Here is a 19,982-nt window from a genome sequence, read left to right as displayed (position 1 = left end):
GGAAATGTTAAGGGCACATACCCAATAGTGAGATAGAGCTAATGTATGTTACTTTTTGAGATCAATACATGAAAGATTTTACGTAAAACATTGTGTGGCACTCCGATGTCCCTGAGAAGAGACGTACATAAAGGCCTCTGAGTCTAATGTGCCCATTTTGAGGAACTGAGTCTTTGTAGTATTTTCCTTTGCCAGGGCAGTCCAAAATTGTGAGGTTCACCAATGCCCCTGCATACAGACGTGCATGATGGCCTGTAAACCTGAAGTGCCCATTGTAAGGAAGTGGGTTTATTGTAGTATAGCCCTTAGGCAGGGCAGCCAAAAATTGGGAGGCTCCACGTTGTCCCTGCATAGAGACGTGCATGAGGGCCTCAAAACATTAAGTGTCCATTGTCAGGAAGTGGGTGTATTATAGTATAGCCCTTTGGCAGGGCAGCCAAAAATTGGGAGGCTCCACGTTGTCCCTGGATAGAGACGTGCATGAGGGCCTCAAAACATTAAGTGTCCATTGTCAGGAAGTGGGTGTATTATAGTATAGCCCTTTGGCAGGGCAGCCAAAAATTGGGAGGCTCCACGTTGTCCCTGGATAGAGACGTGCATGAGGGCCTCAAAACTTTAAGTGTCCATTGTCAGGAAGTGGGTGTATTATAGTATAGCCCTTTGGCAGGGCAGCCAAAAATTGGGAGGCTCCACGTTGTCCCTGCATAGAGACGTGCATGAGGGCCTCAAAACTTTAAGTGTCCATTGTCAGGAAGTGGGTGTATTATAGTATAGCCCTTAGGCAGGGCAGCCAAAAATTGGGAGGCTCCACGTTGTCCCTGGATAGAGACGTGCATGAGGGCCTCAAAACTTTAAGTGTCCATTGTCAGGAAGTGGGTGTATTATAGTATAGCCCTTTGGCAGGGCAGCCAAAAATTGGGAGGCTCCACGTTGTCCCTGCATAGAGACGTGCATGAGGGCCTCAAAACATTGTTCCCATTGCAAAGGAGCGGGTCTCCTGTCGTTGTAATGTCCATTCTGCAAAGAATGGGCGAAAAAATTTACCACTGGGGGTATACCTGAAACAAAGGCCTAACTCTTGTAACGGTCATCATGGTGGCGCATCAGGAGAAGGAGGAGCAGTCCAGCGATTATCCAAAGTCCAGAAGTGTGTACCCATGGGTGACTGGAGGTACATGGCAAATTCCCGTTACAAACTTTAAATTCCGCTCTCATTTGCTGGTGGTGTGGTGAAGTCTGGCCCAATCCAACCCTTGTTCATCTTGATCAGAGTCAGCCTATCAGCATTTTCAGTTGACAGGCGGGTGCGTTTATCTGTAATGATTCCACCTGCGGCACTAAAAACACGCTCTGACAAAACGCTAGCGGCAGGGCAGGCCAGGACTTCCAAGGCGTAGAGAGCCAATTCATGCCACGTGTCCACCTTGGATACCCAATAATTGTAAGGCACAGAGGAATGTCGGAGTACAGTTGTTCGATCTGCAAGGTACTCCTTGAGCATCTGGGCAAACTTAGGATTTCTTGTGGCACTACCCCGCACCTCAGGGGCTGTGGTACGTGAGGGGCTGAGAAAACTGTCCCACATCTTAAAGACTGTTCCCCTACCTCTGGCGGATTGGACTTGTGCCTCTCTCGGCTGTACGCCTTGGTTGTCCACTGATTCCTGACCTATGCCGCTAGCGTTTTGTGAGGGGAATGCTTTGCCTACTTCCGTGACTATGGCCTTCCGGAACTGCTGCATTTTGGTTGACCTCTCCGCCTCGGGAATAAGAGACATAAAGTTCTCCTTGTAGCGTGGGTCTAACAGTGTTACCAACCAGTAATGATTGTCGGCCAAGATGTTCTTAACGCGAGGGTCACGAGACAGGCAGCTTACCATAAAGTCAGCCATGTGCGCCAGACTCTTAACAGCCAGGACTTCAGTAGCCTGACCAACACGTTGACTGAACATGCTGTCCTCCTCCTCCTCCTCCTCCTCCTCCTCCTCATCTACCCTGTCCTCTGGCCAGCCACGCTGAACCGAGGATATGACTGGTGTGCATGTCATATCCTCAATTTGGCCGGAGATTTGCTCCATGTCTTCATCCTCCTCCTCGTCATAGTCCTCCACTGCACGTTGTGATGAGACGAGGCTGGGCTGTGTGTTATCACCCACACCCACTACTGTTTCTTGCTGCAACTCATCGCGCTCCGCCTGCAATGCATCATGTTTGGTTTTGAGCAGAGACCGTTTTAGAAGGCAGAGTAGCGGTATGGTGACGCTAATAATGGCGTCATCACCACTCACCATCTTGGTGGAGTCCTCAAAGTTTTGGAGGATGGTACATAGGTCGGACATCCATCTCCACTCCTCAGGTGTTATGTGTGGAGTTTGACCCATTTCCCGACGGCTTAGGTGATGCAGGTACTCAACAACTGCCCTCTTCTGCTCACATATCCTGACCAACATGTGCAGAGTTGAATTCCAACGCGTGGGGACATCACACACCAGTCTGTGAGCCGGAAGATGCAAACTGCGCTGAAAGCCGGCAAGGCCGGCTGAAGCAGTAGGTGACTTTCGAAAATGTGCAGACAGGCGGCGAACTTTTACCAGCAGATCAGACAGCTCTGGGTATGACTTTAGAAACCGCTGAACCACGAGGTTGAGCACATGGGCCACGCATGGAACATGTGTCAGCTGGCCTCGCCTCAAAGCCGCCACCAGGTTCCGGCCATTGTCACACACGACCTTTCCTGGCTTTAGGTTCAGAGGTGTGAGCCAGTGATCTGCCTGCTGTTTCAGAGCTGTCCACAGCTCTTCTGCATTGTGGGGTTTGTCACCTATGCAGATTAGCTTCAGCACAGCCTGTTGCCGCTTCGCCGAGGCAGTGCTGCAGTGCTTCCAGCTTGGGACTGGTGTGGAGGGTAAAGTGGATGAGGATGCGCAGGAGGAGGAGGAGGCTGAGGAGCATGACATTCCGGAGCTGTAGAGTGTAGGTGAAACCCTGACTGAGGTAGGGCCTGCAAACCTTGGTGTGGGAAGGACGTGTTCCGTCCCTCGCTCAGACTGGGTCCCAGCTTCCACAATATTAACCCAGTGTGCCGTCAACGAGATGTAGCGGCCTTGCCCACAAGCACTTGTCCACGTGTCTGTGGTTAGGTGGACTTTGGGTGAAACAGCGTTGTTCAGGGCACGTGTGATGTTTTGTGACACGTGGTTATGCAACGCGGGGACGGCACACCGGGAGAAATAGTGGCGGCTGGGGACCGAGTAACGTGGGACAGCTGCCGCCATCAGATTGCGGAATGCTTCTGTCTCCACCAGCCTAAAAGGCAACATTTCCAGCGCAAGCAGTCGCGAAATGTTAGCATTTAGAACTGTGGCATGTGGGGTGTTGGCAGTGTATTTGCGCCTGCGTTCAAAGGTTTGCTGAATGGATAACTGAACGCTGCGCTGGGACAAGGACGTGCTTGATGATGGTGTTATTTCTGCGTAGGCAACTGCAGGTGCAGGACCGGAGGAGGCTTGTTCGCAGGCAGCATGGACAGGGGATTGGCTCGCATGCACAACCAGCGAAGACGTAGCAGTGACATTAGCAAGCACTGCTCCTCGACTCTGTTGTACTTCCCACAAAGTCGGGTGCTTGGCTGACATGTGCCTGATCATGCTGGTGGTGGTCAGGCTGCTAGTTTTGGTACCCTTGCTGATGCTGGCACGGCAGGTGTTGCAAATGGCCTTTTTAGAATCATCTGGAGCCAACTTATAAAACTGCCAGACTCGGGAAGACCTAACATTTGTACAGGCACCTTGTGTCGTGTTGTTGTTCCGGGGAACGGTTGCCTAACTTCTGCCTGGAGCCACCACCCTGCTTCTTACTGCCTGTTGGGATGCTACGCCTCCCTCCCCCTGTGCACTGCTGTCCTCGCTCTGCATATCCTCCTGCCAGGTTGGGTCAGTTACTGGATCATCCACCACGTCGTCTTCCTCTTCCGCACCCTGCTCCTCCTCCTGACTTCCTGACAATTGTGTCTCATCATCGTCCACCCCTTGTTGAGACACGTTGCCAACTTCGTGAGAACGTGGCTGCTCAAATATTTGGCCATCTGTACATACGATCTCCTCATGACCCACTTCAACAGGAGCTGGCGAGAGGCCAGAATGTGCGAATGGAAACGTGAACAGCTCTTCCGAGTGTCCAAGTGTGGGATCAGTAATGTCCGTGGACGTGTACTCAGCCTGGTGGTAGGAAGGAGGATCAGGTTCTGAAATGTGCGGTGCAGTATCACGGCTACTGACACTTGACCGTGTGGAAGACAGAGTGTTTGTGGTGGTGCCAATCTGACTGGAAGCATTATCCGCTATCCAACTAACAACCTGTTGACACTGGTCTTGGTTCAAGAGCGGTGTACTGCTGCGGTCCCCAAGAATTTGGGACAGGACGTGCGAGCGACTAGATGTGGCCCTTTGTTGTGGCAAAATTAGAGCTTGCCCACGACCTCGGCCTCTGCCTGCACCACCATCACGTCCACTTCCTTGTTCCTTGCCAACGCCCTTGCGCATTTTGCAATGCTGTGCTGACGTGTATTCACTAGACTTGGGCGTTATATCAAAGTTTGTGCAAATCGTGCACCTGTACGCTGCCACCGACAGGCACACACGTGCGGTTTTTAAATGCAAGCACGGACGCACTAAGAACCTAACAGGTTTTGGGAGCAAAAATTAATGACGAGAAGTCTGACACTATCAGCCACTGCTGACTGACGTGTATTATACACTACACTTGTGCGTTATATAATAGTTTGGTAAAAACGCACACAAGTGCACCTGTACGCTGCCACCGACAGGCACACACGTGCGGTTTTTAAATGCAAGCACGGACGCACTAAGAACCTAACAGGTTTTAGGAGCAAAAATTAATGAGAACTCTGACACTATCTGGACTGTTTTAGACTGTGTACACCAGCCCCAGATATGATGAAGGCTGGTATACGGTCACCACTAGGAATGGCTATATACCCTGCCTGCCTGCCTGTATACTGCTACAATAGTCCTGACAAGGACTCTTTTGGTCACTAGCCTGTATTCCGACCTGGCTATACCCTGCCTGTATACAGCAACAATAGTCCTGAGAAGGACTCTGCTACTGTACTCCGACCTGGCTATACCCTGCCTGCCTGTATACAACTAGAATAGTCCTGAGAAGGACTTCTGGTCACACTGTTTGCAGCCCTGCTACGGAAATAGCTATAAAGGGCCGCAAACCTTTCCCTGAAGCAGCGACACTCTCCCTGCACTGACTGTCTGGATAGCTGTGAGCAGAGTACAGCGCGCCCGCCGGTATAAAGGCTCGCTCACGCTGTGCAGGCCGGCCAATCACTGCAATTCCACAACTAACAGGGCTGTGGCATTGCAGTGGTCTGCCAGCCAATCCCTGCATGAGGGCTGGCTCTCAAAAGAGCGCCAACATGCAGAAATGAAGACCACGAGTACAGCACGAGTATCGCGAGATTACTCGGTCCCCGCCGAGTAGACCGAGTACAGTGATACTCGTGCGAGTACCGAGTAGTAACAAGCATGCTCGCTCATCACTAATAGGCATGTATTATCAGGGATATAGGCATGTATTATCAGGGGTATAGGCATGTATTATCAGGGGTAAAGGCATGTATTATCAGGGGTATAGGCATGTATTATCAGGGGTATAGGCATGTATTATCAGGGGTATAGGCATGTATTATCAGGGGTATAGGCATGTATTATCAGGGGTATAGGCATGTATTATCAGAGGTATAGGCATGTATTATCAGGGGTATAGGCATGTATTATCAGGGGTATAGGCATGTATTATCAGGGGTATAGGCATGTATTATCAGGGGTATAGGCATGTATTATCAGAGGTATAGGCATGTATTATCAGGGGTATAGGCATGTATTATCAGGGGTATAGGCATGTATTATCAGGGGTAAAGGCATGTATTATCAGGGGTATAGGCATGTATTATCAGAGGTATAGGCAGGTATTATCAGGGGTATAGGCATGTGTTATCAGGGGTAAAGGCATGTATTATCAGGGGTATAGGCATGTATTATCAGGGGTATAGGCATGTATTATCAGGGTTATAAGCATGTATTATCAGGGGTATAGGCATGTATTATCAGGGATATAGGCATGTATTATCAGGGGTATAGGCATGCATGATCAGGGGTATAGGCATGTATTATCAGGGGTATAGGCATGTATTATCAGGGGTAAAGGCATGTATTATCAGGGGTATAGGCATGTTTTATCAGGGGTATAGGCATGTATTATCAGGGGTAAAGGCATGTATTATCAGGGGTATAGGCATGTATTATCAGGGGTATAGGCATGTATTATCAGGGGTATAGGCATGTATTATCAGGGGTATAGGCATGTATTACCAGGGGTATAGGCATGTATTATTAGGGGTATAGGCATGTATTATCAGGGGTATAAGCATGTATTACCAGGGGTATAGGCATGCATTATTAGGGGTATAGGCATGTATTATCAGGGGTATAGGCGTGTATTATCAGGGGTATAGGCATGTATTATCAGGGGTATAGGCATGTATTATCAGGGGTATAGGCATGTATTACCAGGGGTATAGGCATGCATTATTAGGGGTATAGGCATGTATTATCAGGGGTATAGGCATGTATTATCAGGGGTATAGGAATGTATTACCAGGGGTATAGGCATGCATTATTAGGGGTATAGGCATGTATTACCAGGGGTATAGGCATGCATTATTAGGGGTATAGGCATGTATTATCAGGGGTATAGGCATGTATTATCAGGGGTATAGGCATGTATTATCAGGGATATAGGCATGTATTATCAGGGGTATAGGCATGTATTACCAGGGGTATAGGCATGTATTATCAGGGGTATAGGCATGTATTATCAGGGGTATAGGCATGTATTATCAGGGGTATAGGCATGTATTATCAGGGGTATAGGCATGTATTATCAGGGGTATAGGCATGTATTATCAGGGGTATAGGCATGTATTATCAGGGATATAGGCATGTATTATCAGGGGTAAAGGCATGTATTATCAGGGGTATAGGCATGTATTATCAGGGGTATAGGCATGTATTATCAGGGGTATAGGCATGTATTATCAGGGGTATAGGCATGTATTATCAGGGATATAGGCATGTATTATCAGGGGTATAGGCATGTATTATCAGGGATATAGGCATGTATTATCAGGGGTATAGGCATGTATTATCAGGGGTAAAGGCATGTATTATCAGGGGTATAGGCATGTATTATCAGGGGTATAGGCATGTATTATCAGGGGTATAGGCATGTATTATCAGGGGTATAGGCATGTATTATCAGAGGTATAGGCATGTATTATCAGGGGTATAGGCATGTATTATCAGGGGTATAGGCATGTATTATCAGGGGTATAGGCATGTATTATCAGGGGTATAGGCATGTATTATCAGGGGTATAGGCATGTATTATCAGGGGTATAGGCATGTATTATCAGGGGTATAGGCATGTATTATCAGGGGTAAAGGCATGTATTATCAGGGGTATAGGCATGTATTATCAGGGGTATAGGCATGTATTATCAGAGGTATAGGCATGTATTATCAGGGGTATAGGCATGTATTATCAGGGGTATAGGCATGTATTATCAGGGGTATAGGCATGTATTATCAGGGGTATAGGCATGTATTATCAGGGGTATAGGCATGTATTATCAGGGGTATAGGCATGTATTATCAGGGGTATAGGCATGTATTATCAGGGGTATAGGCATGTATTATCAGGGGTAAAGGCATGTATTATCAGGGGTATAGGCATGTATTATCAGAGGTATAGGCAGGTATTATCAGGGGTATAGGCATGTGTTATCAGGGGTAAAGGCATGTATTATCAGGGGTATAGGCATGTATTATCAGGGGTATAGGTGTTACGGGGGGACCGGCAGATTAGGACCAGGGGGTATATATCCTAATCGCCAGTCGGGGCCCACCGTGCTCCAGATGACAATGGAGCTGCTGGCACCTGAGTGTTAGGCGGAGACTATAGAGCTGGATGGCTCTGAGATAACCCAGGAACTCTGGGAACCGGTCACGTGTGTTGGGACACGTCAGACCGGACGACAACCCGATTAGCGTTTTGGTGCACCTAGCGCTACACCAACCACGTGTGCAGGAAACACGTCAGGCCGGGTGGTAACCAGGTAGCGTTGACCGGAAGACCGCCATGAAAGCGCCCTGTCGGCCACGTGTGTAGGACACGTCAGGCCGAGCGGTCCTCCGATTAGCGTTTCTGGCCACCTCTCAACTGGCCACGTGTGTGTAGGACACGTCAGGCCAGATGGGTACACGAGTAGCGTTGACCGGGAAGCCGAGGAAAATAAGGAACACCCTGTTAACTCCACAGGGGTCCTGGAGTACGCTGTCCGTGCGCGTAGGGGGCACAACCGGACAGGTGGCGCAGCACGTGCGTTGTCCGTGTGCGTAGGGGGCACAATCGGACAGGTGGCGCAGCAGGTGCGTTGTCCGTGTGCGTAGGAGGCACAATCAGACAGGTGGCGCAACAGGTGCGTTGTCCGTGTACGTAGGGGGCACAATCGGACAGGAAGCACAGCAGCCGCAGCCCAGTTAACGCCACTGGGCTGCTATAGCAAGACTGGAACGGCAGGAGGGAAGCACGGCGCCTGACCCTGATGTGCCGAGCCACGAATCTTGGCGTGACAGGCACCGTTCGCCTAACCCTACCTACCGCTTCCCAACATAGGCTTATGCCGCAATGAGGCTCTAACATGGAGGTGTGCTCTGACTGAGCAAATGTGAAGACTGCGCACCTCCATGTTGTCTCCAGCCCCTTTTATAACCTGGGTCCGCCCCAAACCCAGGGTGAAACCACCAAGGTCCAATAGCAGAGTGCCATGTCATCAGTGACATCACATGCGACCTATCCGGAACCGCCACGTCATTGATGACCTCATGGCAGCCACGCCCCAAACACTTCACCAGTCATCGTCTGACGACCAATACTGAGTTGCCAGATCATAGGGGCGGGCCTCTGCGAGCCAGTCCGGAGTTGCCACGTCATCAGGACACCTGACACCCTCTGCCCTATTAGGGCCTGCCACCTCACGGACATGCTCAGTGAGGTCCTTACCGGACCTAGCCTCTGGTGCACTAAGTGCCTGAGCATGCCCAGTAGCCTGAGCAACAGGCTCAGAAAGCAGACTATCAGTTTGAGCATGCTCAGTAGGCACATCCCAGCACTTAGACACAGCACGAAGTCCAAGTACCTGTGCAAAGAGGCTGTTAGGGTTAATTGTAGGAGCATGCTCAGTAGCCTGAACTGAGGACTTAGTCTCAGACATAACACAATCAGGCTGAGCATGCTCACTAGGCAAAACACCCGGCTTCAACTCTGGCTGGGGTAAATTGGCGCACGCATGCGCACTAGCCGCCTCTCCACACTTAGACGTGGTGGAAGGAACAGCCAACTGGACGACCCGAGGCACGGCCAAGAACGGCAGCCGGTGCCTGGGCGCAACAGGAACCGCAGCAGGCTGCTTGCGGCTATGGCGGCGCCGGTTCGTAACAATAGGCATGTATTATCAGGGTTATAAGCATGTATTATCAGGGGTATAGGCATGTATTATCAGGGATATAGGCATGTATTATCAGGGGTATAGGCATGCATGATCAGGGGTATAGGCATGTGTTATCAGGGGTATAGGCATGTATTATCAGGGGTAAAGGCATGTATTATCAGGGGTATAGGCATGTGTTATCAGGGGTATAGGCATGTATTATCAGGGGTAAAGGCATGTATTATCAGGGGTATAGGCATGTTTTATCAGGGGTATAGGCATGTATTATCAGGGGTATAGGCATGTATTATCAGGGGTAAAGGCATGTATTATCAGGGGTATAGGCATGTATTATCAGGGGTATAGGCATGCATTATCAGAGGTATAGGCATGTATTATCAGGGGTATAGGCATGTATTATCAGGGGTATAGGCATGTATTATCAGGGGTAAAGGCATGTATTATCAGGGGTATAGGCATGTATTATCAGAGGTATAGGCATGTATTATCAGGGTTATAGGCATGTATTATCAGGGGTATAGGCAGGTATTATCAGGGGTATAGGCATGTATTATCAGGGGTATAGGCATGTATTATCAGGGGTATAGGCATGTATTATCAGGGGTATAGGCATGTATTATCAGGGGTATAGGCATGTATTATCAGGGGTATAGGCATGTATTATCAGGGGTATAGGCATGTGTTATCAGGGGTAAAGGCATGTATTATCAGGGTTATAAGCATGTATTATCAGGGGTATAGGCATGTATTATCAGGGGTATAGGCATGCATGATCAGGGGTATAGGCATGCATGATCAGGGGTATAGGCATGTGTTATCAGGGGTATAGGCATGTATTATCAGGGGTAAAGGCATGTATTATCAGGGGTATAGGCATGTTTTATCAGGGGTATAGGCATGTATTATCAGGGGTAAAGGCATGTATTATCAGGGGTATAGGCATGTATTATCAGGGGTATAGGCATGTATTACCAGGGGTATAGGCATGTATTATTAGGGGTATAGGCATGTATTATCAGGGGTATAAGCATGTATTATCAGGGGTATAGGCATGTATTATCAGGGGTATAGGCATGTATTACCAGGGGTATAGGCATGCATTATTAGGGGTATAGGCATGTATTATCAGGGGTATAGGCGTGTATTATCAGGGGTATAGGCATGTATTATCAGGGGTATAGGCATGTATTATCAGGGGTATAGGCATGTATTACCAGGGGTATAGGCATGCATTATTAGGGGTATAGGCATGTATTATCAGGGGTATAGGCATGTATTATCAGGGGTATAGGCATGTATTATCAGGGGTATAGGCATGTATTATCAGGGATATAGGCATGTATTATCAGGGGTATAGGCATGTATTATCAGGGGTATAGGCATGTATTATCAGGGATATAGGCATGTATTATCAGGGGTATAGGCATGTATTATCAGGGGTAAAGGCATGTATTATCAGGGGTATAGGCATGTATTATCAGGGGTATAGGCATGCATTATCAGGGGTATAGGCATGTATTATCAGGGGTATAGGCATGTATTATCAGGGGTATAGGCATGTATTATCAGGGGTATAGGCATGTATTATCAGGGGTAAAGGCATGTATTATCAGGGGTATAGGCATGTATTATCAGGGGTATAGGCATGTATTATCAGAGGTATAGGCATGTATTATCAGGGGTATAGGCATGTATTATCAGGGGTATAGGCATGTATTATCAGGGGTATAGGCATGTATTATCAGGGGTATAGGCATGTATTATCAGGGGTATAGGCATGTATTATCAGGGGTATAGGCATGTATTATCAGGGGTATAGGCATGTATTATCAGGGGTATAGGCATGTATTATCAGGGGTATAGGCATGTATTATCAGGGGTAAAGGCATGTATTATCAGGGGTATAGGCATGTATTATCAGGGGTATAGGCAGGTATTATCAGGGGTATAGGCATGTGTTATCAGGGGTAAAGGCATGTATTATCAGGGGTATAGGCATGTATTATCAGGGGTATAGGCATGTATTATCAGGGTTATAAGCATGTATTATCAGGGGTATAGGCATGTATTATCAGGGATATAGGCATGTATTATCAGGGGTATAGGCATGTATTATCAGGGGTAAAGGCATGTATTATCAGGGGTATAGGCATGTTTTATCAGGGGTAAAGGCATGTATTATCAGGGGTATAGGCGTGTATTATCAGGGGTATAGGCATGTATTATCAGGGGTATAGGCATGTATTATCAGGGGTATAGGCATGTATTACCAGGGGTATAGGCATGCATTATTAGGGGTATAGGCATGTATTATCAGGGGTATAGGCATGTATTATCAGGGGTATAGGAATGTATTACCAGGGGTATAGGCATGCATTATTAGGGGTATAGGCATGTATTACCAGGGGTATAGGCATGCATTATTAGGGGTATAGGCATGTATTACCAGGGGTATAGGCATGTATTACCAGGGGTATAGGCATGCATTATTAGGGGTATAGGCATGTATTATCAGGGGTATAGGCATGTATTATCAGGGGTATAGGCATGTATTATCAGGGATATAGGCATGTATTATCAGGGGTATAGGCATGTATTATCAGGGGTAAAGGCATGTATTATCAGGGGTATAGGCATGTATTATCAGGGGTATAGGCATGTATTATCAGGGGTATAGGCATGTATTATCAGGGGTATAGGCATGTATTATCAGAGGTATAGGCATGTATTATCAGGGGTATAGGCATGTATTATCAGGGGTATAGGCATGTATTATCAGGGGTATAGGCATGTATTATCAGGGGTATAGGCATGTATTATCAGAGGTATAGGCATGTATTATCAGGGGTATAGGCATGTATTATCAGGGGTATAGGCATGTATTATCAGGGGTAAAGGCATGTATTATCAGGGGTATAGGCATGTATTATCAGAGGTATAGGCAGGTATTATCAGGGGTATAGGCATGTGTTATCAGGGGTAAAGGCATGTATTATCAGGGGTATAGGCATGTATTATCAGGGGTATAGGCATGTATTATCAGGGTTATAAGCATGTATTATCAGGGGTATAGGCATGTATTATCAGGGATATAGGCATGTATTATCAGGGGTATAGGCATGCATGATCAGGGGTATAGGCATGTGTTATCAGGGGTATAGGCATGTATTATCAGGGGTAAAGGCATGTATTATCAGGGGTATAGGCATGTTTTATCAGGGGTATAGGCATGTATTATCAGGGGTAAAGGCATGTATTATCAGGGGTATAGGCATGTATTATCAGGGGTAAAGGCATGTATTATCAGGGGTATAGGCATGTATTATCAGGGGTATAGGCATGTATTATCAGGGGTATAAGCATGTATTACCAGGGGTATAGGCATGCATTATTAGGGGTATAGGCATGTATTATCAGGGGTATAGGCGTGTATTATCAGGGGTATAGGCATGTATTATCAGGGGTATAGGCATGTATTATCAGGGGTATAGGCATGTATTACCAGGGGTATAGGCATGCATTATTAGGGGTATAGGCATGTATTATCAGGGGTATAGGCATGTATTATCAGGGGTATAGGAATGTATTACCAGGGGTATAGGCATGCATTATTAGGGGTATAGGCATGTATTACCAGGGGTATAGGCATGCATTATTAGGGGTATAGGCATGTATTATCAGGGGTATAGGCAGGTATTATCAGGGGTATAGGCATGTATTATCAGGGGTATAGGCATGTATTATCAGGGGTATAGGCATGTATTACCAGGGGTATAGGCATGCATTATTAGGGGTATAGGCATGTATTATCAGGGGTATAGGCGTGTATTATCAGGGGTATAGGCATGTATTATCAGGGGTATAGGCATGTATTATCAGGGGTATAGGCATGTATTACCAGGGGTATAGGCATGCATTATTAGGGGTATAGGCATGTATTATCAGGGGTATAGGCATGTATTATCAGGGGTATAGGAATGTATTACCAGGGGTATAGGCATGCATTATTAGGGGTATAGGCATGTATTACCAGGGGTATAGGCATGCATTATTAGGGGTATAGGCATGTATTACCAGGGTTATAGGCATGTATTATTAGGGATATAGGCATGTATTACCAGGGGTATAGGCATGCATTATTAGGGGTATAGGCATGTATTATCAGGGGTATAGGCATGTATTATCAGGGGTATAGGCGTGTATTACCAGGGGTATAGGCATGCATTATTAGGGGTATAGGCATGTATTATCAGGGGTATAGGCATGTATTATCAGGGGTAAAGGCATGTATTATCAGGGGTATAGGCGTTTATTATCAGGGGTATAGGCATGCATTATTAGGGGTATAGGCATGTATTATCAGGGGTATAAGCATGTATTATCAGGGGTATAAAATACAATGAAATTCATGAGAGATATTCCAACATTGACATGTTGGCCACTTGTTCATGAATGGTGAGAATGTATCTGGTCTTGTGAAGGATCCGTTAGGCTACTTTCACACATCAGTTTTCTGTATTCAGGCACAGTCCTTTTTTTTGCCGTATCCAACGTTTCCGTTTTTGTTGTGCAAACCGGAGACAACCGGACCCACCGGATCCGTTTTTTAGCGGATCCGTTTAGGACGGATCCGTTAAAAAACGGATCCGGTGGGTCCGGTTTGCATCCGTTTTGCATCCGTTATGTCCGTTTTTTAACGGATCCGTTTTTTTAACACTAAACAAACAATTAACGAGTTCCGTATTCTGATTGGCTATTGGGAACATATAGTATATATACAGTATTTTGAAGCATATATTACAGAAAGAAGACAGAGGCAAGCAGAAACCATGGATGCTATTCTTGCAAATTACACAAAGATCGCTGCAGATTTTATATTTGAGGCAAATCGCTTGGCTATCATCGTCAGAGAAAAGGAGCGACAGCGACTGAGGCGTCAGCGACATCGACGCTTTTGGATCCATCCCCTGACTGCCCAGAGACTGACACGTGGGGTGTTTTCAACCCTATACCTGGAGCTCCGTGGAAACCATGAAAAATTCACAAGCTATGTCCGGATGGCAGTGAATAATTTTGACGTCCTCCTTGGCCTTGTTGCGGACAACATCCGTAAAACGGACACCTACAGCCGGTTCTCTATAACACCCGAGGAGCGTTTGCTGGTTACGCTTAGGTAAGTTTTTTTTTTTTTAAATTGTATCCTCCTGTAAATTGACTTTTAACTGTAATGTGTTTGCTATTATTTTTTTATAATTATTGTCTTTCCTTTACAGATTCCTTGCAACTGGAGAGTCGCTTTCATCCCTCCACTACCAGTTTCGACTAGGAATTTCCACCATCTCGGGAATCATTAGAGACACTTGCCAAGCCTTGTGGGATTGCCTCCATGATGATTTCATCCCCCAGCCCACCAGGGAAAGATGGCTTGCAATTGCTGAACAATACTATAACATTTGTCAGTTTCCAAATTGCCTTGGCTCAGTGGACGGCAAACATATAAGAATTGTGAAACCTGCAGCTTCGGGGTCAGAATACTACAACTATAAAAAGTATTTCTCAATTGTCCTAATGGCAATAACGGATGCGGAATACAAATTCATCTCAGTGGACATTGGCGCATATGGGAGATCCAATGACTCTCAGGTCTTTAAAATGTCCCCAATGGGGCGGCGAATCTATGGGAATACTTTTGATTTCCCTCCTGCAAGACCTCTTCCTGGCACATGTGAGCCCCCAATGCCCTTTGTTTTTGTGGCCGACGAAGCCTTTCAACTCTCCCAACATCTATTAAAGCCATATGCAAGCCGTGGATTGACGCAAACACAAAAAATATATAATTACAGATTATCCAGAGCCAGAAGAATGGTGGAATGCTCCTTTGGGATACTAACCAGCAAATGGCGAGTCTTGTTAACAGCCATTAATTTAAACATTGAAACTGTGGATGAAATTGTGAAAGCATGTGTGGTACTGCACAATTTTGTTTTAACAAAGGAACCTTTGTCGTTGGATGACCAGAGTTTGGAATCCACCGCTTTGTCTGACTACACCAGTCCTGGATTTAGGAGTAGTGTTGCCTGTTCAACAATCCGTGACATATATGCTAACTATTTTGTGTCCCCAGAAGGTAGAGTAGATTGGCAAGATCAAATGGTGTAAGATTTTTCTTCAGTTTTATAACAAATAAAAATAATTATAAATAAATTAAATAATATCTTGTTAACCTTGTTAATTTTAATCTTTCACTCGCTTTAAAAATTTGTAATTTTTACCCCGTCAAATTACAACATGTTATGTTTTTGTATTACCTTATTATTAACTTAACTTGCTAAATAATATTCACACCAAAAAAAACAAGAACAAATAAATACTTTTCAACCAAAAACTTTTATTTTTTATTACATAGATAAATAAATTATAAATTTGTAAATCTTGGGCTTGGGGTGGAGATAGTACTGGAGGGGCTGACAGGTGGGAACACACGCACAGTTGGAGTATTGAGGGTGGAAAGTGGTGTTGGTGGTGGTGGTGGGGAAGTAACAGAAGGTGAAGGTGTGGTAGAGAAACCAAGAGGGAAACCAGGAGATGGGATGGGATTTGGTAAGGATTGAGGGGTGGAGTGGAGGGATTGGGAGACAGAAGAGGTGGCGGGTGAATTAGTGGTTTGAGTTGGGGTCATGATGGTTGTGGAAGGCGAGATGTGGTAGTGGGTAGGAAGTGTAGGGGCAGATGTGGTTGGGAGCTGGTACTGGCCCGCAGGCTGGTACTGGGCCGCAGGCTGGTACTGGGCCGCAGGCTGGTACTGGGCAGCAGGCTGGTACTGGGCAGCAGGCTGGTACTGGGCAGCAGGCTGGTACTGGGCTGCAGGCTGGTACTGGGCAGCAGGCTGGTACTGGGCAGCAGGCTGGTACTGGGCAGCAGGGGGAGTAGGGACAATGGCTGGAGGGGGGGCAGGTGGTCTTGTAGGGGTGGGTGGAGGTGGTTGGGAGTCAACCTGCGCCAGAGCCTGCCGTGTGGCTTGCATTACATGCATCTGATGGTCAAGAGATAGCTTTTCCATGCGCTCTAGTACGGCTTGAAAAAAACAATGATTGGGAGATTTACTTGCATCTAAATGCAGCCTGTCCAGACGCGTGCACAATTCGTGTGTATTTTTTTCCATATTTGCATTTAGGAAGCTAAAAGATGCACGATTTTGTTCGGATAATAATTGAATGGCGTTCTGGAAGGCTGCATTTAGATGCAAGAACTCTGGCGCATAGCTCTTTTCCTGACCCCTATGACGCTGACGCCCAGAACCCAAAGGTGTTCTACTGAGGGCAGCAGTGTCAGAGGGGTGGGGTAGGGGAAAAGCTATCTCATCACCAGCAGCTTCAGGTAATGAAGTCTCACGGGAAGCTCCAGCGCAGGTGGATGGGACAGATGTAGATGGAAGGGAAGGTTCAGATGGGTGGGGTCTGTGCCTGTGTTCACCAGTGGCGGACTGTTCAGGGATCGCTCCTGTCGGGTTCGATGCAGGCTCCTGAGTGCTGCAGACGGTGCTGTTAAAAAGAGGAAAAACAAAACAATAATTAATTTAATTGCTATACATTGGCCCTGACTAAAAAAAAAAAGCAAAAAAAAACAGACATAAAATATTATACTTTGTACATATTGTGTGGAATATTTACCTTCTGCACACCATAGTTGTCCGGAGGAACGACAACGCTCTAAAGTAACGGTACTTCGATCTGCGTCCTCCGGATCCACTCGGGGCCTGCATCTCTTGATTTAACTCCTTTTTGAAGCGATCCCTGATAGACCGCCACCGCTTCTGAAGTTTGTCACCTGAAAGTGGAAAGCAGAAAGTGGTTAGTATACAACACATTACATCATGCAGCATAACCTACTGAACTGTGAATACTTACGCTGTTTCTTCTGGCCACGAGAATTGAGCTCCCCCCAACCTTCTACCGCTGCGTGGCATACCTCGTCCCAGAGTCGACGGGTTACGATCGAATCAGCGTGGCGGCGGTCAGCCATGTTCCACAGCGGCTCCCTCTCTCTAACTTCATCGATGAGGAGGTCGATGTTGATAAATCCGGCCTCCTCACCGTCAGAATCGGGAGCACGCTGGGATGCCTGTTCAAAGAAAGAAAAAAGAAATTAAAAAAAAAAATAGACAAAAATTCACACTGACATGAAAAAAAAAAAAATAAAAAAAAAAAAAAACCTTACACTATGACCACCGCCACCTCGACGACGACCCTGGGACGGTCTTGGGGGAGCTCTATCATGAGCCCTAGAAGTTGAAGCCTTTAGTGAAGAAAACAAAAAAAAATTATTTACTTATATGTTTGGTGTGCTGTGGTAAACAATTCCTGTATGAAACTTACACTATGATCGCCCGCTCCGTGTCTTTCTCCACCCCTTCCGTCCTCTTCTGGCAGCATCTCCTGTGATGTTTCGGCCACCTGTGTAAATGTCGTTGATTTAAAAAAATGTTTTTTTTTTGTATTTTTTAAAAAAAAACCAAAAAAAAAAAAAATACCTCAGTTTGTGAACCGAAGGGCGGGCTACCAGAAGACGACATTTTTTTGATTACAGGCCACGCACAACAGGACCTCAACCTCAGGAACACTCTTGCACTGCCACGGAAGATAAAAGGACCCAGCAACAGGCTGCCCAGAAATGTACCGCAACACTGCACCTGCAAAAAAAGAAAAAAAAATGTCTAAGTACATGTACGCAGCTCACAGCAGTGATCTGTGGACAGTACTGTGGACATTACCTCAGGAACACTCTTGCACTGCCACGGAAGATAAAAGGACCCAGCAACAGGATGCCCAGAAATGTACCGCAACACTGCACCTGCAAAAAAAGAAAAAAAAATGTCTAAGTACATGTACGCAGCTCACAGCAGTGATCTGTGGACAGTACTGTGGACATTACCTCAGGAACACTCTTGCACTGCCACGGAAGATAAAAGGACCCAGCAACAGGCTGCCCAGAAATGTACCGCAACACTGCACCTGCAAAAAAAGAAAAAAAAAGGTCTAAGTACATGTACGCAGCTCACAGCAGTGATCTGTGGACAGTACTGTGGACATTACCTCAGGAACACTCTTGCACTGCCACGGAAGATAAAAGGACCCAGCAACAGGATGCCCAGAAATGTACCGCAACACTGCACCTGCAAAAAAAGAAAAAAAAATGTCTAAGTACATGTACGCAGCTCACAGCAGTGATCTGTGGACAGTACTGTGGACATTACCTCAGGAACACTCTTGCACTGCCACGGAAGCTAAAAGGACCCAGCAACAGGATGCCCAGAAATGTACCGCAACACTGCACCTGCAAAAAAAGAAAAAAAAATGTCTAAGTACATGTACGCAGCTCACAGCAGTGATCTGTGGACAGTACTGTGGACATTACCTCAGGAACACTCTTGCACTGCCACGGAAGATAAAAGGACCCAGCAACAGGCTGCCCAGAAATGTACCGCAACACTGCACCTGCAAAAAAAGAAAAAAAAAAGGTCTAAGTACATGTACGCAGCTCACAGCAGTGATCTGTGGACAGTACTGTGGACATTACCTCAGGAACACTCTTGCACTGCCACGGAAGATAAAAGGACCCAGCAACAGGCTGCCCAGAAATGTACCGCAACACTGCACCTGCAAAAAAAGAAAAAAAAATGTCTAAGTACATGTACGCAGCTCACAGCAGTGATCTGTGGACAGTACTGTGGACATACCTCTTCCCTGGAGCACTGGACTGGAGGACAGCAGAAGTTGAAGTCAGGAGCCGGCAGGAAGTGTGTAGAATGTGCTGGATCCTTTTATAAGTTTTGTGATGAGGAAAAAAAAAAATTTGCGCATGCTCTGTTTAACAAACCGGATGCGGTCACCGCATCCGGTTTAAACCGCATTGCGCCGGATCCGGCATGCATAGACACCCATTGTATACAATGCCGTATTGCGCCGGATCCGGCAGAATGCGGTTTTTTTAAGGGGACAAAAAACGTTACATGATACGTTCTATCCGGCCGCCGCATTCAATTATTTTGCCGCATCCGGAAAAAAACGGATGCAACGCAAAGCCATCAGGTACAATCCGGCAACAATGCAAGTCTATGGGGGATAAACGGATGCGGTACCGGATCCGTTTTACCCGTTTTTTTCCGGATTGAACCTGATGGCAAAAAACTGATGTGTGAAAGTAGCCTTAATGGTCTGTGTCCCTTATCAGTTTTTTTGATAATCTCAATGGCCCATTTAGACCTAGAAGTCTACGCTCAGGTGAATAGTTTGTATCTGCGGCTGCAGTAAATTTTACTGCCTAGAATATTATTTTGCTGCCTACAAGGAAATGTTCTTCTGTTTGTTGGCAGCCATGCCCTG

At 46.5% G+C, this 19,982-nt stretch overlaps 1 protein-coding gene across 1 annotated transcript in view; it reads right to left on the bottom strand.

Annotated features, from left to right (window-relative positions):
• The window catches only part of LOC142249330 (uncharacterized), a 73,496-nt gene extending 55,211 nt beyond the window's left edge, over positions 1-18,285 (bottom strand). The window contains exons 1-6 of the mRNA XM_075320961.1: positions 18,131-18,285; positions 17,976-18,053; positions 17,818-17,895; positions 17,508-17,721; positions 17,271-17,427; positions 16,595-17,141 (exon numbers count right to left, since the gene is read on the bottom strand). Coding sequence (XP_075177076.1) covers positions 16,595-17,141; positions 17,271-17,427; positions 17,508-17,721; positions 17,818-17,895; positions 17,976-18,053; positions 18,131-18,172 — 1,116 coding nt within the window. The 5' untranslated portion in view covers positions 18,173-18,285. The remainder of the gene's footprint in view (positions 1-16,594; positions 17,142-17,270; positions 17,428-17,507; positions 17,722-17,817; positions 17,896-17,975; positions 18,054-18,130) is intronic.
• Between the last annotated feature and the right edge of the window lie 1,697 nt (positions 18,286-19,982).

The sequence above is a fragment of the Anomaloglossus baeobatrachus genome, chromosome 8 (assembly GCF_048569485.1).
Source record: "Anomaloglossus baeobatrachus isolate aAnoBae1 chromosome 8, aAnoBae1.hap1, whole genome shotgun sequence".
NCBI lineage: Eukaryota > Metazoa > Chordata > Amphibia > Anura > Aromobatidae > Anomaloglossus > Anomaloglossus baeobatrachus.
This window is presented reverse-complemented; position numbering and strand designations above follow the sequence as displayed.